The 22,561-nt window shown below is 33.2% G+C and overlaps 2 protein-coding genes, 1 non-coding gene and 1 pseudogene across 3 annotated transcripts; 3 read left to right on the forward strand and 1 right to left on the reverse strand.

The window, feature by feature from the left end:
- Window positions 1–7,289: 7,289 nt before the first annotated feature.
- Window positions 7,290–7,361, forward strand: TRNAP-UGG (transfer RNA proline (anticodon UGG)). Its single transcript has one exon. It is a non-coding gene; the product is annotated as a tRNA-Pro (tRNA).
- Window positions 7,362–7,609: 248 nt separating this feature from the next.
- LOC108835344 (UDP-glycosyltransferase 89A2) lies at window positions 7,610–9,253 on the forward strand. Its single transcript, XM_018608610.2, has one exon. The coding sequence runs from the start codon at window positions 7,763–7,765 to the stop codon at window positions 9,140–9,142; it is 1,380 nt and encodes a 459-aa protein (XP_018464112.1). The 5' UTR covers window positions 7,610–7,762; the 3' UTR covers window positions 9,143–9,253.
- A 1,964-nt stretch (window positions 9,254–11,217) lies between these two features.
- LOC108835348 (RING-H2 finger protein ATL40-like) lies at window positions 11,218–11,790 on the forward strand. The gene has a single exon (XM_018608612.2). It carries the CDS (start codon window positions 11,230–11,232, stop codon window positions 11,689–11,691), a length of 462 nt encoding a protein of 153 aa, XP_018464114.1. The 5' UTR covers window positions 11,218–11,229; the 3' UTR covers window positions 11,692–11,790.
- Window positions 11,791–15,791: 4,001 nt separating this feature from the next.
- Window positions 15,792–22,447, reverse strand: LOC130511345 (uncharacterized; annotated as a pseudogene).
- Window positions 22,448–22,561: the final 114 nt, after the last annotated feature.

Consider the following 22,561-nt stretch of genomic DNA (forward strand, 5'->3'; position numbering starts at 1 on the left):
GAGAGAGAGAGAGAGAGAGAACAAGTTTGATTACACAAAAATTTACATACATAATAATTTGATTATATATTAATAATATTTATACATAAAACCTATGCAAAGAGTGTGATTACACAAATATTTACGTACATATAATTTGATTAGATATTAATAATATTTATCTTACTTGAATTAGATATTATACACAAAATCAGTTTTTCTTACATGGTTCAAAGAATACAGCCAAGTTCTGTGGAATCCTTACATGTTTGAAGTCAATGACCTATGAGGAAGGGATGTTATTATACAAAAATCATTCATATGAAAATCAAATTGTATAATAATAATTATATCTTTATATGCAAGTTCTTGCAAATGAATCAGAGTAAGATAAATCACACCGGTGATATGTATAAACTATTGAGACTATGGAAAAAGAGGTTTATGGCCAAGCTTTTCAAACCTCAACAGTTAAGGATTTGTATAGACATCGAGCTATTTTCACTCCCACAAATGATGAAGTGGATAAAATAAATGATTACATGCTTTCGCAGTTGCCAGGTAACATGTTTTGTGTTTACTCTTATGTTCCAGTAAATTTTTACATGTCACTAAAGTAAAGGATTTACATATGTTTCTATCTCAATGACGTCTATACCGTAAAATCAACACCACCGAGATTAAACACAAAAAGACACACAAAACCCAAATTCCAAACTATATATATATATATATACTTTCTAATATTTTCGAAAAATTTCTGATCTAACCATCTCATCCCGCGCAAGGCGCGGGTAACTACCTAGTAGTAAGTACTTCTAATAACAGCGGCATTTATATCTTCTTTGTCGTCTCTTTTGGTGGAGAGAGATGTTAACAGAAATACTAAAAGAGTGATTCGATAATAGTGGCATGATTTTGGGGATTGATGCATTTAAGTGATTAGTTTAAATTATTTACCTGTTACTGTATTAATTTATTATAGGCAGTTCATGTGTTTTTTGTACATTTGGATTACCGTTGTATTGTTCATTTTATAATTTCTTATATACGGCAGGGGATACTGTTTGTAAACAATGTAACTTATTTGCGGAGATTTAACGTCAGCGCAATCTTAGAACATTAGCTGGTTCGTTATCATGGTGTTAAATCACAATTGAGTAACTTAATTATACCAAACTGTTATTTGCAAATATACAATTCACCTTAAGTTAATTTTCCACTGATTAGGAAAATGAAAACTCACTTTAATCTAAGCAAGCATTTTAAGAGATACTTATAGAAAAGTTTAAGTTCTAGATTGAGAAGAACAAGCGTAACCCAAGGTTAAAGGCTAAATAGTACTCTATCAGTTCCTAAAAAATACATGTTTTAGAAAAAAAAATGTTTTAAAAATATACATTTTTATATTTTTAATATATAAATTAAATATAAATTGTAAACTTCAAAAAACATAATTGTATTTATTAAAATTTTATTGGTGGAAATTAATGAAAAGTAGTTGATCACGGAAAATAATGTATTAGTAACTAAAATTTGATACTCCATCTGTATCATTTTAAGTGATGTTTAAGGTTTTTACGCAAAGATTAAGAAAATGCAAATTTCTATGTAATCTATCTTGGTTACATAAAATTGCATTAAATAAAATCAGTCTAACCAATAAAAAAAACATGTAGTATTTTGTAATTGGTTGCAAATTTCAATTGACGTTAAATTTTGTTTAGAAATGTGAGAACATCATTTATTATGGAACAAAATAAAAATGCTTAAACATCACTTAGATTGGTACAGAGGGAGTATATTTTTTTTAATAAGTATCATTTTTTAGAAACACAGGAAGTAAATAATAAACCTTTTTGATAGACCATACTGTATTTATGTAGAATCTTTATCATCCAATCATTGATCAAGCGTGGTCGTAATCTAATCTACAAGAGACCAAACAGGATTAGACTACGTCACTACGTACACTAACTAAACAAACCCCGAAAAAAAAAATTGAAAGATTTACTAAAAATAAGAGAGACAATATATGGATTGAGAAACTTCTCACTATTTCATAAGATTCATGAGATATTGTATTCATGACCAGAGGTAAAAACATGGCTTTTGATCTTAGAAAACAACTTTAATAAAATAGACTCAGAATCTTAAACGTCTAACTATTTATTTTAAATATGAAATAAATTAAGATTACATCAAACTAAATCGACTCGAAGTACTACCACTAGTCAGACTACCGAAGGATCTGTCAGTCCCCTGCATGAGTCATTTTCTGTGCCGTGTTTGAATGTTTAATAGTAGTTGGTTGAACGGTCTATCATCATAAAGCATCACTGGTCGAACATCTCACTCGTGAGTCAGTTTTAAAATGTTTGGTGGACTATTTGTTGGTGTTTTTGACCACCTCATTTGAATATATATATCGTTTTTGACCACCTCATTTGAATATATATATCACATGTAGTAAAGTATAGTTACGGTTCATCTAGTTGTATACATTCTGAAAGTAGTTTAGATCCAAGCAAAGATGAAAAGTACCCAAAACTTATGTTCGAACTACTTAGATTGTTAGTTTTGTTATTTACTACGTGGGAAGACAATTGGAGCTACGATGTAACAAAGAATAGGGACAGGCAACTAATCCCGTAAAAAGTGCAAGTAAATGCAACACATAGGGGTTAGAAAATGTAATATAGAAAACTATAAAAGGACCACATAGATAGATACATACAGAGAGTAGAAAAGGGAAAAGAGTGTCTTAAATTACAAAGAACCCGAGGATCAGGGGGACTTTTTCTTTCAAAATTTGTATTTTTTTGTTTCTTTTTCTGTGAACACGCGAGAGAACAGTCTACATCGATAGATACTGCAGTAGAGAAGGCTATAAGAGCATCCACACAAAGAGGTTTAAGATTGGGGTACGACCCGGACAAAACGGGTTACAAATCCAATTACCCTATTGGTTAATGCCCCGACATCTGTTTCCTATCTTCTTTAGGAAAGTCTTTACCTTCACGCTCTTTCCTGGGGCATCCCGCTCTACTCTCCATTCTTTGAGAGGCTTTTTTTTAACACGACTTTATGCACGTCCATTCAACGCAATTCTGACAAGGATATTGAGTTTAGAGTTGTGTTCGTGGAAGCACGCGCTCTAGCATACAGTAAGGTGATGTGGTGTTTTGTTTTCTAAAGAGAGGAGTAAATGATTTTCGTAAGAAGAAAAGTTTTACTTTACTTTTCTGACTGATTACTATTTCAGGCCTTTAAACGCAGCTTTAATCAGTTGTGTCAGTGCTACCCAGCGCACTAAGATTGATTCATAATTAAATTAGGTGGTGCGTTTTCAATTTGATGCAGTATTTGTTTTTTTTTCCAGTTTTTATTTGTTTCATGAAACCACCACATTGCTTTTTTTTTGTAACTTGGGCTTTCAAAAACATTGCTTTTATTTGTAAATGGACTTTGTTTAGATTTGCCGAAAAGGATTGGAACTTTCTTTCTCTTGACAAATATCCAAGTGATATGTTTAGATCATACACTTTAGAAATGAAATCGTATATACTTTTATAATGTAACAATTTTAAAAGATGAAATTCCAAATATATTTTTTTATTAGATTGTGGGTTTTAGTTGTCAAGTGATTTAGATTCTTTTATTATCATATTTTTTTGTTTCATCCATCATAGTTTTCTTTAGCGCCAAATATCTATTTTTAAAGTTATAGATTTTACAGATCAAGTGATTTTATAAATATCTAACTACGACAGAAGAAAACTGTTGATTTTTAAAAAAGAACTTTACGTAACTGATTAAGATGACAAGTATATGGTCGTCCTGGTTTCGATAATACTAATTATTCTTTTGCGAATAGACAAATATTAAGAAAACACATTCGATCCCTTTACAATACCCGTGTCTAAAACGAATATATGGTGCTGCAACAAATTTAAATCCACTAACTATATTCACAAAATCTATATTTTTACTTTTGGGAGTTTCTCTACCAAGACAATAAAGTTAGACATGTGAATGGATTGATGACTGATGAGAAAACATGACTAAAGAAACCACTCGTGGCAAACAATCATTCTGTGTTAAAACTTTTAGCAGATGGGAGCATATGGATTTCTATTGTGTTCTGCTGATCGGTGATGATATTGTAATATTCTAAGTTGTGATATAGAGAAAGGTTTAAAAAAATTAATTTATCTATATATGTTAATAAAATTGATTTATTTTTTCTGTCGTACATCCATGTAAAATTCCAGACTTAAAGTGTATTTACGCTGGAGTAGTGAAATGATTGGTGATTTATCGGGAAGTGATTTCCGATAACGTGCAAGTGAGATCAAAACACGGATAAAAATTATGTGATGATTGTAAGATTAGTAAATAATGATTTCAAACTTTAGAAGAAATTAATGGACTGACGTTGCAACGTGATGGGGTCCACGGCCGAGTGAATGGGCGTGCGTGGTCCATTAACCGTGTACAGTCGAAACGTTACAAGTAGTATTAAAGCTGATTAGCTATTTCGGTTCTAACCCGAAAAACGTTTTGAGACCTGTCGTGGGACGTAACGAGGATGTTGCATTCTTTGAGAGGGAGTGAACTGTAAAATTCTGAATTATGATATAGATAAAGACTTAAAAGAATTGATTTGGTTTTCTATGTTACCAAAATCAACTTACTTGTTTCTGTCACACATTCGATTAGAACTCGAGAGTTAAGCGTGTTTTGAATTAGAGTAGTGGAATGATATATTATCTATCGGAAAATGATTCATAATAACGTGCTAATAAGACTAAAATACAGAAAAAATTACGTGGTAATTGCAGGATCAATAAATAATAATTTTAAACTTGGAAAAAAATTAACGAACTTGGAACGGAATGGCCACATGGAATGAACGTTACAGAGCCGGGGATTTTTGTAGACGTGTGTTAGATGCTATGATGTAATCTTGAATAAATGACCGTAGGTTTGTCTCAAGTAGTGTTGTGGCCCAGGCAGAGTGTTATATGCTAGAGGATGATAATTTTGCGCTAACTCAATGTAATCTTGGATAGACCCTATTTGTTATACCAATTGATTTAAAACACTAACTAAACGAAATGGTAAGATAGTAAAAGTAACTTTTTGGTTACCAGAAAAAAATAATTTTCATCTAAAATTCTTTTATTTGGTACTAAACCAATAATATTAGCAAGTTCCTAATATCCATCATTAAGCATATCTTATCCAACTACCTCGTATTAAAACCTAACATCATTAGGTCGGCATCTATTGTGTTTGTTACAATCCAATAAAATATTTCTCGCCAACACTAGTTTTCTCATTTTCTTTGATCTTGCCTTTTCAGGTAAAAGCGATATTCTTATGGTTTAAGAATATAAACTTCTTCCCGTGCACATGTTCCCTGCTACAACGTGATTATGTAGTCAAATTACACTATATCAAAATTTTCACGTTTGATTTATAATCTGTAACGTTTTCAATAGATTAAAAGAGATTCTTTAAAGAAAGAGAGAAGGGGAAATCTCACTAATGCTATGTCGAGCAGCAACCCGATTTCTTGGCGGTAGAAACATCATCTCTGCTTCCAACATGTATCATTTGTCCTTTAGGCAAAGCAGTGGTTGGATCATCTCCAGCTTCAAGAGCCTTCTTGCTTACGAATTTGTAAATCTGAGTGAGAACCTATGTGAAATGATCTTTGCTTGAGATTCTTTGATGATCCTTGTGAACACAAAAACAACTAATTGACACTGAGATCAGTTACTCTTCTATACCCTTTTCCTAAATACTAAAATGTTGAAAAGTCAACTAAGTGGACAAGGATTTAAGACACGGCTTCTTTACTTCAGCAAAGATCTTTGTCAACTAAGACTATTTACATTGGTCTAAAAAATCCAACATCTTATTTTATACTTTTTACATAATTATATTTTCTGTCTTCCACCTAACGATTCAAAATACATTCATTTTTTATATTATAGAATAATTTTGTTTAATAAAATTGAACTTTCTATTCCATATTTTTTATACTAATAAAAGTTTTCAATCAGTTTAATTACAATCATAAATAATAAAATATTTTAATTATTTTATTTTAATTATATTTTTATGTATAAAAATAGAAAATATGGATACTCATTAAATATTTTCTTTTAAAAAATCATAATATTAAAGAAATAAACAGAGTTTAAGGGTATAAATGATTGAAAATTATAGTAGAAATAGAAAAAAAATGTACCCTAATCAAATAAACAAAGTTTTTATTTATAGATCACAAAAGTTTTTATCTCTTAGAAACATTTTATTATAGAAAAAATGATTTCAAATTATAAATAAGTTTTGTTATTTAACATAGCTTCAGTTGTCGACATATGTCATTTATGGTCCCACATTTTTTAACTTTTAACTAATTGAAAGTTTTCAAGAAAGTTGAATCCAAGTAACCAATTTTCTTCTTTCAGCAAGCTCATTATGAACATTAAGCTGTTGAATTGAAAATTTCAACATGCTAACTGCACATAGTCTAAGTGGACATATACTTTTTTTTTTGAAACATTTGAAATGGACAAATACCTATTGCAGAAAAGTAAAAGTATCTGTTCACGTAGCCTATTGCACATAGTCTTCAGCATATGAACCAATTATTGTATATGAACATCGGGCATTTTGGTCTACTTATATGATTCTTGTTTTAGGTGTGAGAGGTCCTGAGTTTGATTTGGAATGCCCGTTGACTTAATTGAACGTTAGATGGCCATAGTGCACTAAAAAAGGAACCAAGATCGAAAATGTAAACTTTCTTTGAGATGCTTCCATTGCGTTCGGAAAAAAATTGTATGAGACTGTCATACAAGTACTCTTAACATTCAAATGAAAGGCAAATTATAAAGAAACAATTTTATTGGTATGATTCTAGCTTAGGGTGCGAGAGGTCCTGGAATGCATGCCCCATTCTTTTATCAAGGTGACAATCTCAGGCTCAATATTTTAACAAGGAGAAAAGAATATTTAAACAAGAGATACGACTTTCAAGATTGACTACATGATCAAAAATAACTGATAGAACAAAATGCAAACTGTATCATTACAATCAGATCAACTAGCTTACGTTCCTTGAACAACAGCCGCATCTCTCCCTAACCAAATCAACCCTAAACTGATTCTAGTTCCCTCTATTGCAATGGTGGCATTTCAAGCACAATAAATCAGATTAGCAAGAACTGGTATTAAGAAAGTGGATCCAAAGAAAATGACATTCGTTTGAGTTTGAACGTACATCAACAACAGGGCATTTGGTCTAGTGGTATGATTCTCGCTTTGGGTGCGAGAGGTCCCGAGTTCGATTCTCGGAATGCCCCGTTGACTTTTTTTGTAGCAAATGATTTGAATGCAGCTCAATTTTAAATAAAAACTTATGTTTTTTTGGCAGATTTACAAAAATTGCTTCAAACATACCATGGCTTTTAGAACTCAGATTTGTCTGCTCGTCTTTATAATATTCACCAACAAGTTAATGCAAAGCAGTATATGCCAAATGCATGATAAGCCAAATGAAGCCAGCCAAAAGAGAGAGTATAGAGTTTCTACGAAAATTGCTTTGAAGTTACGTTACATTTGTAAGATTGTCGTTTAGGGTGTGCAATAAGTGTCGGTTACAATTCTTGGAATCTTCGACAAGAGCATCATTATTTAGGCCATACAATGTTGAAAAGCTAAAGAAGATAACACTACACAAAGACTTTTTGTAATCTCGGCCAAAATGACCGGAGTCATGGTGCCGCCAGAGACCAGACCGCACATCATGGTGTTTCCTTTCCCAGCACAAGGCCACTTACTTCCTTTACTAGACTTAACTCACCAACTCTGCCTGCGTGGAGTCAACGTCTCCGTCATCATCACTCCCGGAAACCTCCAACACCTCTCTCCTCTCCTCTCCGCTCACCCCTCCTCCGTAACCTCCGTCGTCTTCCCTTTCCCTCCCCATCCTTCTCTCCCTCCCGGTGTCGAGAACGTCAAGGACCTCGGAAACTCCGGTAACCTCCCGATCATGTCCTCTCTTCGTCAGCTTCGTGACCCTATCACCCTCTGGTTCCGTTCTCACCAAACTCCTCCCGTTGCTCTCGTCTCCGACTTCTTCCTCGGATGGACGCACGATCTTTGCCGTCAGATCGGTATCCCTCGCTTCGCCTTCTTCTCCTCCGGTCCTTTCTTGGCTTCCGTTCTCCAGTTCTGCTTCGACAATATCAAATCAAGAACGTCGGAACCGGTTTGTTTAACGGATCTTCCTCGCTCCCCCGTGTTCGAGGAGGAGCATCTCCCCTCGATGTTCCGACGCTCTCTCAGTTCACCGTCGCGGGATCTTGAAACGGTGAAAGTCGAAAGCTCCATGAATTTTTTGAGCCACGGTTGCGTTTTCAACACGGCCGAGTGTTTGGAAGCAGAGTATGTGGAGTACGTGAAACAGAGGGTTGGTCACGACCGGGTTTTCGGAGTTGGTCCGCTTTGTTTACTCGGGTTGGACCCGGTTGGTACGGTTAATAAAACCAGTTCTTGCCCGATGCTGCTGAGTTGGCTTGACGGTTGTCCGGAGCGGTCAGTGCTGTACATATGTTTCGGAAGTCAAAAGGCGTTGACCAAAGAGCAGTGCGGTGCTCTGGCTCTTGGGCTCGAAAAAAGCACGACCCGGTTTGTGTGGGTGGTTAAGAAAGATCCGGTACCCGAAGGTTTCGAGGAACGGGTGGCTGGTCGGGGAATGGTGGTTAGAGGGTGGGCTCCGCAGCTTGAGGTGTTGAGACACGTGGCGGTTGGTGGGTTTTTGAGCCACTGTGGATGGAACTCGGTTCTTGAAGGGTTAACGAGTGGAACCATGATATTGGGGTGGCCAATGGAGGCTGACCAGTTTGTGAACGCGAGGTTGCTGGTTGAGGATTTGGATGTGGCGGTTCGGGTTTGTGAAGGGGATGGAACGGTGCCTGATCCGGATGAACTTGGCCGGGTTATAGGTGAAACGATGGGTGAAAGTGGACGTGAGGTGGGAGCTAGGGCGGAGGAGATGCAACGGAAGCTAGTAGGATCAGTGACAGAAGGTAGCTCTTTTGCTGATTTAGAAAGACTGTTTAATGAACTTGCTCTTCTTTAAGATTCTGTCAAAAGAGAAATCAATAAATTTTCATTGCCAAGAAGCAAATGATAGTTTACACAAGAAAACAAGAATAATTTGTCTATTCATATATATGTTCCGTTATATTTCTTTCGGTCGGATCATAGTTTCTGTTCCATATTTTGCAAACACAAAAAAAAATTGCAAAAATTACATATTTTCACCATAGCAAGGCAGCAAACAAGGAAAAGAAAAAGGTTTTCTAATTATATATACACCTGATGAGTGAAAGCATATGCTAAGGCTCTTTCTCGCTTGATTGTAGCTTCTTCTCTCTGATGTATCCTCCCTAAGATTTCATCTTTTGTCTCTGTCCCACCATTCCACTCAACCTGCAATTGATGAAGCTTGGCCTCAAGCTTCTGCTGATTCTCTAATCTTTTATGCATCAGTCGGCCTTCCGTGACCATGCCAACTCTGCGAGCCTTTATCTGAGACTGTATATTACTCCATGTGTGAAGATACTTCAATGTAACAGCTGCTTGGTTCTTCACTGGTTGTTTTTCAGCTAACAACTTTGCTCTTTTTTTTTTTTGAACAACGCTAACAACTTTGCTCTTGCAGTTCCTTTTAGTCGCCATAACATTTTCCTAGTCTGTGTGAGAAAAATAACAAAAAACTAATAAGTTCATTCATGAAACTCTTTCGAATTTCCGTGAGTGGTAAGTACATCTCAAAAATTAGAAGTTGAAAGAAGTGACACTAATCACCAGATACCAAACGTGGAGACTTTGAAAACTTAAAATAAAAATTCCTAATACGGTAATACTATAAAGTATTATTTTTGCCAATCAAGAATCGAATTAGGGGCCATATACTAGAAAATATACTAACATTTGGTATCAAATAGTTTCTCAAAGTGGTTGGTCTGATTACCAGTAAAAATGATTAACAAGAAAAGGAATGGTTAGCAGACTCCTTTGACTTTGGCTGAGGGGTATGAAGTCTCCAGAGTCATTTAATTGCAAGTTTGCAACAATTATGTGGACACTCAGCAGCTCATCCATCACATCAGTGGTTTTGGCTAATTCCAGTGAAGGCTGTTCTATTGTTTGAGTTTACCGGTCGTATATACATGTGCTATATTGGGTTGTGATACGGGCTTTTCTACACAGCCCACTCCAGCCTGTTTGGACAAAACTGAAGATTGTTCATGATTCTTTGGGATCTTTGATGTGATTATGGTTCTTTTAGATTTTCCAATTGTTTTGTAATTTTCTTTCTTTATATAAACACAAAATTAAATCGTTTGGGTTTCTTTTTTCTTTTGGTCAAAATTAAATCGTTGGGTTTCTTTTATATTTAAGTTATATCGTTGTTTAATATAAAAATCATTGTAACTTGTTTGAAACCTTAAACATAATTAAGAAACACTAAACAAATGTGACCAAGGAATAGTTAAGAAAACATGTCATTTGGATGGGGTATATATATAAACTACTAGGAAATTATTTTGGTTGTATCTTTCACAAATATAAGGGTATTTCATCCTCACCTCTTACATTTTTATCATCAGTTGTTTGAAATATTTTACTTTGAGGATGAGAAACCAAAGAGCTAGACTTCTTGTTATAGAACTTCTACACAACAGTGAATTCGACCTTATTACTCAAGCTTTTAAAATTATTCAAACATTTCTTAAACAGGGGGCAGAAACTCCAAACGAACCATCTAAAACCACTTACTATTGATTTTCTTTAATCTTTATGTCTTTTCACACATATAAATAGTAGACCATTTAACGTTTTTTTCTTGTACAACTTGTATGTATAATACTTTTATTTATATACAAAAATTCACAGATTCCCGCAAGCAGCAAATTAAAAGTAAACTAATCCTACTTGTGGTGTACCGATTCAAATAAACCCTTCTCTTTTATTCAACTGATAATATGTTATTAATATTATCAAATTCATCACCGGTGATTGTATTTCAAATCTTAATCAAAATATACTCAAAGAGAATGTCAACTCTCAGTGATCTATATATAAAACGGGTACATGTATTTGTTATTTTTTGTATCATTACTAACTCTTGATAACCATTAATTTTTATAGAACAAAGAGATGAGTTTCAACGACCCTTCGTTAAACTCCATCATCCTTTGGTTCGCCGCCGTAACTTCTCTCTTGACTATCTTCGTTATCTTCATCCTTCTCGTTATCTTTTTGGTCAAACGCCGTAGGTTTGTCGATGTATCACCGGAAACAGAAAATGAGCACCACCGCAGAAGAGAACTACAGGGAAAAGGGCATAGCGCTTCCGTGATTGCTTCCTTTTCGACCTTTTCTTACAAACAGGACAATAACGATCTCGAGAGCAACAGTCAAGAGATAGAGTGTCCGGTTTGCTTAGGGTTAATCCCCAAGAATGCTGTAATTAAGGTTTTACCAAATTGTAAGCACATGTTTGATGAGGAATGTATTGGTAGGTGGCTTGAATCGCACACAACTTGCCCTGTGTGTCGTACAATGGCTGAGCCGATGGCTAGCACTAGTGCCGATAAGGTTTTAGAAAGTATAGTATAGTTGATGGTTAATTTTATATGCCAGTTTATATGTTTTTTTTCTTTTGCGGATTGTAATATTTCTTATTGATATCAAAATGTACAAACGATACTCAGCATGAGCAGAGATATATACTACTTGAAACTAATATCCTCGATCAAATGAGTCAATTTTCATTTTAGATCGAGAAGTTATACATATATAGCTCGTGTGCCGTTCGGTGTATGATTGTTGTATCATATAAGAAAAAAATAGATTTTTTGGTAGTATACAGAGGATTTTATTTTATTATTAGAAGGAACAGTGTAAACTCATATATTGCCACGTTCGAGTTCTGAATATTAATCAATTTTGTTATTAAACAGTTTTTGACCTATAATTGAATATGCATTATTCATCAATTATCCTCTAATATACTCTACGTCACGAAGTGCGACGGTCAACTCATCTGATGTACTTATCGTATTACAGAGTCAAATCATCCAAAATATATGCAACTAGACATACTTTAGTTCTCAAAAAAAAAAAACTAGACATACTTTTTTGTTAATCGAAGACGTTCGCTTGAAAGACTAGTGCATACGAACGCATATACACTCCTTGTGAACGTATAAGTTAAAATATCCCGAGACTATATTTGCGAAGTGATTTTGCCATATGTCGTCTCCACAATCAATTTCACAAAAAATGATAACATGGTTACTAAAATTGATGACATGGCTTATGGTTAAATATGACATGGACAATAAAATTTATTGCTGATATATATTTTTAGTAAACTTTATAAAATATGGCAATAATTCATACATTACATTTAATGCCGATTTATATTTTTGATAAATTTTTTAAAATATGGTAATAACTCATAAATCATCCCTAAAATAAATATATTCAAATTTGAATTATAAATTTCGAAATATTATTTAATTTTACTTTTATAACTATAAAATTTTTATTACTAAAAATTTCAAACTTTTCTACATCTTTTAAAAAAGTAAATAAAATTTTAATCGTAATATCATTAGTTTCTTTTAGATATCTAAATTTTTTAAAAATATTGTTTAGTTTTTATCTCTATAATATTATTTGAGAAATCAGTTTCCTATGTGTCGCGCTCACGTTAATTCTTATGATGGTTAATTACAATAGTACTCTTAGTGAATCAAATATATCTATTTGTCATTATTAAAAAGAAAAAAATTCCTTTTTATTTTGGTTTCCTTCTCTAAATAACCTATATAATGAAAAAAAATTGTAAATTTTAAAAACGAAAAATATCTTATATATATAATGCGATTCATTAAAAAGAAACTTAACAAAATAATTTTTATTTTAGAGTAAATAAATAATTATCCCTTTAAAAGATAATCTTAAACAACATAATATATATTTTAATATAATTATTTTATTTTAATTAATCTATTTCTCAAATTTATTACAAAAAAAAATTAAATAACATAACACAAGATATTTTAATGAATAAAAATGCATTTTTTATTTTCTAATTAAGTATCCTTTTATATTTTTCCAAATCAAATATATAATAAAGAAAGTATTTAGAAAATTGTTGTGAACGGCCGTCGTTTAGGTTAGAAGAAGAGTAGAGAAGAAAACGTATTGAGGCAAATACCCGTTTAGGGTTTCTTATTAATGATGTGATAATAATTTACAAACCCTTAGACCCATATTTATACAGCCTCAAAAAAAACCCGATTTCCTTTTCCCAATAGAAATAGTAACTTTCCTAAACCGAAAAGGCATACCGTACCGCGGGGGCCGCAGGCCCCCGCACCCCCCAGATGTCAACCTTGATAACGAGTGTCGCCCGCATTTTACTGGTACAACAGAGATTTAAGACACACAGATGCAACATATATATACTAGAATAAGCCCGTCCTACGGACGGGAAGTAGATTAATAAATAATTTAGATAATCAAAATAAATATTTAATATGAGTTGTTATTATTAAAAAAGATATATATTTGTTAAAAATTATGTTATTGGACTTGAAGACTAAATAAGCCATATTATCTAAAAATTTGGAGATGCTTTTTAAAAAGACCTTAACCCACCTTCGAAACGTGGGATCTATACTATTATTTGCGAAGTGATTTTTCGAACAATATAATGAAACATACAGTGTATCTAGGGTAAGCTAATGAATAAAAAAAATACATTCTATTGATTTTTTCAATTAATTCAGCATTTATTTTCATTGTTTACTATTGTTTTAACTTTTTATTTTATCACTTAAAAATCAAATATTTTCACAATAAAAATTGTTTTACTTTGATGTTGGTCTTAATTCTATATTGAATTTGATAGTAAGTAGATTATTTTTTCAAAATATAGTTATTTGTTTTTAATTTAAAAAAATACTTTATACATTTCCATTTAAAATTAATAATTTAAATGATGCAAGTAGAATGATTTATTCATTATAACAAAAACAATTAAAATTACGTAGTAACATAAAACCTGTTGTTCAGGAAAAAAAACATAAAAACCTAATACTGTTTGTTATGAATATAATTTGTTTACTATAATTAAGAAGAAAATAAATTATGTTATCTGAATAAATTATTAGAGTTTTAAACTAATAAAATTATGAAATTCAATAATTTAAAACATTTTAAAATAATATATATTATTACAAATGATTATGTTATACATACAATATATTTTAAAATTTATGTTGTGGTTCGAGTCTACAAACCAGTTTTCAAATGGATATGTCAATTTTTTTGTTTGGTTTTCTAATTTTTTTTTAAGCTAAATATAAATCTATTACATATGACTGATGAATAACTGATGAGGTAAACACCAAATATTTAAATATAATATATATATCTATTTAAATAATTGTTTCCTCTCTTTGACCAAAAAAAAAAAAATCATCTCCTCTGTGATAAGAATCATGGAAGAATGTACAAAAGGTGTCATCGAAAGCTATTTGGCTCAAATTGTGCGTTAGTTTTCAACAGACTCAATAAGTATTTTCCATGAATTCCTTGAGAATGTCTTCACAGCATCTTGGGGTTTGACTTCACCAGGAAGAATTCTTTCTACAATACACCAATAATGAGCGTCATCTTGTTGACCAATGACTTCTTGATTCTCCGGAAACGCAGCAAAGCTCCTAAGCTCCTTGAACATGTCTCAAATAGTCTTAAAACCTTGGATCTTCTTCATTGACATGGATACCTGGCAAGGATTCGAGACATGTGTCGCTATTCTCCACTTACCATACTCAGAATGTAACCCTCCTGGTTTCTGCGTTTGTTGGGTACACAGTACCAAAAAGATCTGACACATCAACTTAAAGATCTTGATACTTCTTTTTTTTTTTGAGCAACTGATCTTGATACTTCATTAGCAGAAATGATAGCACCATACGTACATAGCTATAGGTTGAAGAGGAATGAATTATAAATCAAAACTCCTGAAGCGACACAAAAATAATGCAAAATCTTCAATTGCCAAATAGACAGAAGATGAATGTTTGAGGAGAGAAAAACAAACAATTGTTTTATAATATGTTTGTGGAAGTACCGAAGCAGGAAAAAGATCAACATTTTGCGAATAGATTTTCTTTAAAACAGCACAGAGATTTTGCAGCTATCTATACTCATGCTACAAACTCCTAATTCTTAGTTATCGGCCTCCTCATGCCAATGATTATACAACATTGAACATAAATGAACAGAAGTTTCTAATATGCCATGATGCGTAATAATTAACAAAATCAAAAGCAAAGCATGTGAGTTATGGCAAATTTCTAGGCTTGGAGATACACGTGAAATCCAAACACAAACAGTCCTAAGGATTTTACAGAAGCATTTGCCAATGGTTAGTTAGCAAAATCAGTGAACGGAATTTCCTATGAATTATTAATAGCTTACGTAACTACAACATTTAATGGTAAACTTTACAATATGGTTAATTGCATATCGGATAATAGACTGCTCAGGCAAGACAGTAGAGAGCCATGAAACTCAAAATTACAAATATCAGAGAGCACCACATTGTGTTGTTTATTGCTCAAGTTCTATGTGTTAAATCAAAAGCTAACAGCAGTGCACTGTCTAGGGATGCCTTAGAGTTTAGACTAAGCATCATTCTATAGAAACTCCCAAATCAACAAAGATGCCACCTTTAACTTTAAAGCTAAGATTTTCATTACCTTCTTGACGGAGGCAGACCATGAAAACGTAAGCCCCGAGAACACAATGAAGAAAAACGGTCTCCACAGATCCCAATCACAAAGTACCTCCAGGATCCTTGCTATTCGGATTCGGAAACACCACCAGCTTCTGATTACACACGACAGATCCCTTTTCACAGTATCTCACACCGGCTCCTTCAACGTGTTCGGCGGAGACCCGAATCCGCTCCCCCCGATCGTCTTGGAACCTTCGAGATGACGATGTTACCTGGCGGCGGAAGCGACGGAGGGGCTGTAACGGGTGTCACTTTCTGGGAGGTAGAGGAATAAGACGGCGGAAGCGGAGGGAGGTTGGATTGGACGAAGGGAGAGGAGGATGAGACGGGTATTGAGGGACCGATCGGGCTAGGTGGGCATGTGGAGAGGACGGTTCCGAACCTGATTGGAATCCGCCGTTCATCATGTTCTCGATCTCGTCGATGTCTGATTGGGACGATTGGTAAAACTGAATTTTAATAAAACGCAGAGTTTTGTAATAGTAGGACACGTGTCGAGACAGTAGCCTTTGAATTGATGACGTGGAAGCATACGTGGATAGCCCAGGAGGGAAGGAAACTTAACTTTATATAAATAGATCTATTCTATTAATTCTTCAGTATGACCTATTGATATTTGTTGTGTCCAACTTAAAATATAATACATCTAAATAATTTTCCAAATAATATGACCACTTTAATAAAATAGTTTTGTAACTTCCACTTTTGTTCCGATAATTGTAGTAACCGTCTTCTGACTAAAAATGTTTAACTGCCTACGATAATTACAAAGCCCACATGATGAGCCAACAATTCATTCCAACTACAATCATATCAAGCAACATATATGATCATATATTAATCGGATGTATTGAATTATATATTGTGGATGTAACCACAACTTCAGCATAATAATCGGATGCACATTTTCTATTTACATCTAAATATTTTTATTTAGTCAAACAAAAACTAAAATTAACTAAAGATGAGAAAAGTGCGGGATAGCATCAAAATCGTCAGTTACTAATTACTTCAATCAACATATTTTGAAACTGCTTCTAAATTCTCTAGAGGATAGCATCTAAAAATATAAGGTAAACATCTTCTATTTGATACCTAATTATATGGCCAATATCTAATTTAAATTTTGAGTATATTTTGAATGTGTATTTGATATTGTTATGGAAGTTTATAAAGATATATTTTTCAGGTTTTAGTTTAACGGGTTTTAAATAGGTTATTCGATTAAAAATATTTATTAAAATGTGATTTTACTTAAAGTTATAGAAGACCATATTAACCTATTTATATATATATATATAACAAAATATATTAAAATATTTTTTTCAAAATTTTTGTCCGGGTTTCGGTGCGGGTTGGATTTGATATTGGTTTTTAGATGTAACACTTTAATAACCATTCGAGTAAACAGGTCAGATCTAACAGAGTATGAGATTTTGATATTTGAGTTAATTCAGAGTCGAATTTTTGGGTACGCATATTCTTAGTAATTGTGTTAAATAACTACTAAGAAAATATAATATGTCGCAAAGCTTTGGAGTGCATATAACATAAATATATAGCTATACAACTTAATTATATTAAACTAAATTAATATAAAATTTATGAAATTTATATAGTTATCAAAAATTATATTAAATTAAATTAATATTAAATATTAATAAAATTACAAACATAACATAAATAAATATTAAATTTCTCAAAAATATTTAAGCAGAATCTAGAATCTTTAATTTTATTTAAAAAAAATATCTTATTTTTTAGTAATACACATATAACAACTAACCGGTCAAAAAACAGTTACACAATCCGTTTTAAAAAAGTCTAAACTGATACGTGACAGTTTGTTGAATGGACGACAGTTAATCGTTTCTTGCTGGTTACAACCTGTATTTTATAAAAATAATATTTCTTAAAAATATAAAACAGAAAATATATCCGTTCTTTTAACAGCGGATCATAAGTTTGGTCAAACTATTTGAAAAATCGATTTGCGGGTGCGGGTTATGAGTATTTTATGCGGAGTGAGTGTGGATTGGTGAATTTTGGATCGCGGCTACCCGTGGACCCGCAAAGTATTTAAAAAATAAAAAAATTAAAAAGTAATTTTTTTTAAATACAGGAGTTTAAAATAGTAATTTAAAATTTTTAATCATGTATAAATTTTTATTTTAAATATATTTTTATAATAGTTAAATTAAATAATGATTTTTAAAATATATATATAACCCATAGATAACCACAAAATTAAGCGGAGTGGATGCGGGTACAAAATTATTTGTTTTCGGGTTGTGTGAGTCAGATTTTTTAACAAAACAAAACTGAAAACCCACGGGTTGACAGGTCAGTGGGGCGAATTCGACCGCAATCTAACCTTAACCGTGCTATACCGGATCCATTTTTAAATTACTATTATTTAATAAAATATATTTTGGTTAAGATTTATATACAAATATGATTACAAAAAATATAAATATATTCACAAAAAAAACAAAAATATCAAAAATTGAATTTAAAACAAAATATATACCCGCCCTTAAAGGGTGGGTCAAAATCTAGTTATCTATTTTAATGTTTTGACAATATAATTATGCAATCGTTATATCTAGTAAAGGGTTAATTGGTTTTCTGTTATCTTTGTAAATGCAATGTTTGTGAGTAATACAATTGTTAGCATTCAGAAAAGATCATGAATATTTTTTACAATATTTCAGATCGCATTTTGAAAACTTTCGCACCCATACCCACTACATTTAAGTCAAGTAGTCCCTAATTCGCCATAATATTGCTAAAGATTGTTCGAAAATAATTCGCCATAATATTCATGGAGTACTCATATTCATGACGTCGTCACCTTCCGTTACGTTACAGCGTTACAAATCATTTTCTTTAAGCCAGTACTTAATTTTTACATCTCAAATCAACTAAGAAAAACTGATTGTTTAATAGTAGTGAAAAGTGATTATTCGTCTGGGTGATAAACCGACTTTGTTCGTTCAGATGAGTTTAAACTAGCTTTGTTGAATTTATGTGTGTGTGTGTTTTTTTTTTTTTTTGTAAAAAAGTTATGTGTGTGTGTTTTTACGTAAGAACAAATACTCATCTGATTTTTAACAAAATATTTAATTTCTGACTTTGAGCTTGTATATAATCCAGAATAACAGATAGCCTATGAATTAAAAAAGATCTAGGTGCACTTTTGTTGGGACAATTTACATTCCACCGAAAACTGTATTAATTGATTTTATATGTCTCTGAAAGTTGGCATTAATTAGATCAAGCATGCCTGTGTATAAATTGTTTCAATTATCTTATAAAGCAAAATATTTTTTGAAAATAATGTTTAATGGACATTGGACAACGCCATTTGATGATGAGTTGGTCCGTAATCGATAAGCCATGCAAGTTCCCATCTGGTAAAATGTTCATTTTAATGTTTGTTTTCATGATCCAACGTTTCCAAGTCGTTATTACTTTAAACTGTTGAATTTTATTAGAAAATATATCTATTTTGGCATAGATTAACTTATACATTGGCCTTGGTCTACAAAAACACACGGGACCGAATTTCTTACAAAATGAAAAGGAATATTGGATAACTTCGTATTAATATCGATTAACAACTAGTTCTAGATTAGCAGACTAGCAGTTAATACAAGTTCGTTAGACATAGAAACCATTATACGAATTATAAAAGAATGTTTTGACGAAGAATGTCTTCGACGATTAATCTAAATGTGATGACGTCGTAATGTAAGCAAAGTCATGTATAACTTTTTCTTAATATATAAAACGATCAATTTTTATTTTTGTAAAAAGTTGGCTGATATGGTTTTTGAATATCAAGTTTCAGTGGATAGATCTAATTCCTAATTATATATTATCTTTTTTTTTTGTTCAAAACCTAATTATATATTATCGTTTCCAGAAAATAAAACTTAAAATCTCTGCAGTAATTTATGGTAAAAGGTCTCCACAAAAGCAAAGAGAAATGAACGTGTTCATGTTCTTTGTACCAGAAAGAAAATAAACGAATCTTACAAATAGAGGCAAATGGAATCGAAACTTAGGGTTTTGAAGTCTCACCAAAAAGGGAACTGAGCCAGATATTGCTTAACAAAGTGGCAAAGGTCTCTATTTCTTTTCTTTTTTCCTGACATAAAATATTTTTACTATTAGTTTATTACTTATTCGAGAAAGGCTCATTCAAAGAGAAAAATAAGAAAACAATAAGACTTATGAATGCATTATGGAACTAGTTGTGGTCCATACAAGATCTAAGGAATCTAATGATTATTGTCCTTATAAAGAAAAAAGAAATCTCACTCAATCTCTCTCTTTCTCTATACAAGTTCCATTTCTTCTTCTCCTCCTTTCTTCTTCTGACATTTGTTTGATTTGGGGCCTCGGGGGCTCATTGACCCTCAAACTTTGAAACTTAGTTTTCCAAGTGACATCCTCCATTTATTTCGTATGTATTATTAGTATCACTCTCTTTTCTAATCTCATGTTTTGTTTGTATTTCACTTATTTAATATATATGATAGATTATTAATTGTATAATGTTTTTCTTGGTAAAATTAATTGTAAAATGTTTTTTTTTTTTTTTTTTTGAAAAAGGGCTTTTTATATATATGATAATAGGGCCTAAAGGCAGTTTCTAGTTGGGCCAAGCCCAACAATTTTACAACATCAAAGGAACCTTAGTGAACCGTAACAGAGAGGAGAGAATAGAGGCGGAGCAGTTTATGCATTCTTGACGGATGAAACGAAGGAAGATGAATCGATATCTAGTTCTGGAGCCAGTGCTGCATCATAAGAGAAGCCAGCCGCGGATTGGCGTCTCTTATAGAGGAGATTTTGTTCTTTATCAGAGAGATAGCCATGGTGATGAGGGAGTTAGGAGGACGAGAGCAACGCCGATGGATTCGGGAGTTCCTTTCATTCCAGACGAGGTATATGGTGGTCTGCCAGGCAAGTAGTGATAGGAGTCTGAGATGTTTCGGCGCAGTGATCGATTGCATGGCGATGAGAGAGAGCGACCATTGTCTGACTGGAGAACATGAAGCCTTGCGCGCCAGGGTTCTCCATATATCAAAAGAGTAAGGGCACTGGAAGTAAAGATGGTCCCTCGATTCCAAATCAGAGTTGCAGAGAGTGCAGATCGGGTCTGTCTGGAGACCCCAACCTAAGATCCTGTCTTTTGGAGAGGAACTACTGAAGGCCACCACTCTGCTCGTGTGTCATGGGAGACAGTAACTCTACCGAAGGCTGAAGGAGGACTGGGAGTCCGGAATCTGATCTACTGGAACAAGGCGTGCTCGATCAAATTAATCTGAAACTGATAATCATGTGTAAGTAGTGATGGCATTGGACAAAGTAAAGTGGAGCTTTGTAACGAATAAGATGAGGATAGTCAATAAAGATGACCGGCCTCTAGTTGTTAACAGTGAAGATAGCTTATATTTTATGTTTTGTAATTAACTGATGAACTTTTTGTTTCGTCTTTATAGCTATGACTCACCAAATTTGAACATTGGAAATAGAGGGTTGACTGGAGAAATTGTTCTTATAAAATGGTGTGTATTCGGAGATGGCTTAAAAGATTTGATATAATTAATTACGGTACCACTCCGTTACATACATACCAAACCTACAGGAAAAAAGATTAGTGAATCCAAAGGAAACACATGCAGTAGAGTTTTAAACTTTGAAGAAAAAGGGCAATATGTAGCCACAGCTTTCTTGTTCTTTTCTTCTAGTTGCGATCAGATCGTTCGTGGAGATGCCAATTTGTTTATGCTGCATGTAAAACATGTTTAAAATAAACAATCGAAACAAGTATTTAACTGTTTAGCAATGTGCATATGAATGCTAAAAGACTCACCATACTAGTAAAATCTCCACTTGATGATCTTTTTCTCAGATATCCATTCCGGTACAAGCTCTTAGAAACATCATCTGGACTTGTATCGCCCGCCACTTCTTTTCTGCAGGGGAGCTGCAGTGAAGAGCAGAGCAGGAGTTGAAGCAACAATGACTGGTGTGGACTCCATTTTAGCAGGGGGTTGAAAGTACACTAGCTGGAGTTGGGGCCAAGTTAATGCAGATCTAGTTAACCATTTATTACAGAGCATAACTGAAACTGAAAACCAGAGAGAGAGAGAGAGAGAGAGAGAGAGAGAGAGAGAGACGAACACGGTCTGTTGCGCCGAGAAAGTGAAGTCCGGAGATTATGAAGTGAGCGAGGGTGAGTCGATTGATCTCCTGCGATTGGTAATGGTACGGAAGCAACTCGTACATCATCTGCAAATACACCAAGTGTCGATCTTTATCGAAATTCGCCGAAGAGGGTGGTTGCGACGGCGAGGTATACTCTTCTTCTTCTTCTTCTGAGTCATCGGTTGCTTCGGTCTCTGACATGGCTTCTTTTTCTCTGTTAGATTGGGTCAATGAATCTCGAAACTCTGGCTTTTGGACTCGAGAGAGAGAGACTTTGCTTTTCCGTAGAGGAAAGTCGCGTTTTGGATCTCTGGTTAAGTTAAAACGACACATTGTCAGAATGTGGAAACTTAGAACGGCGGCGCGTTGTATTTTCTTTTTTTTCAAAATTCTTTTTTGTTTTAATTTTTTTGAAAATTTTAATTTTTTATATTTTTTTATAATTAT

The sequence above is a fragment of the Raphanus sativus genome, chromosome 4 (genome assembly GCF_000801105.2).
Source record: "Raphanus sativus cultivar WK10039 chromosome 4, ASM80110v3, whole genome shotgun sequence".
Taxonomy (NCBI): Eukaryota; Viridiplantae; Streptophyta; class Magnoliopsida; order Brassicales; family Brassicaceae; genus Raphanus; species Raphanus sativus.

Bases quoted from the DNA above. Each gene is read 5' to 3' on its own strand.
- LOC108835344 (XM_018608610.2), top strand. From the start codon at position 7,763: ATGACCGGAGTCATGGTGCCGCCAGAGACCAGACCGCACATCATGGTG.
- LOC108835348 (XM_018608612.2), top strand. From the start codon at position 11,230: ATGAGTTTCAACGACCCTTCGTTAAACTCCATCATCCTTTGGTTCGCC.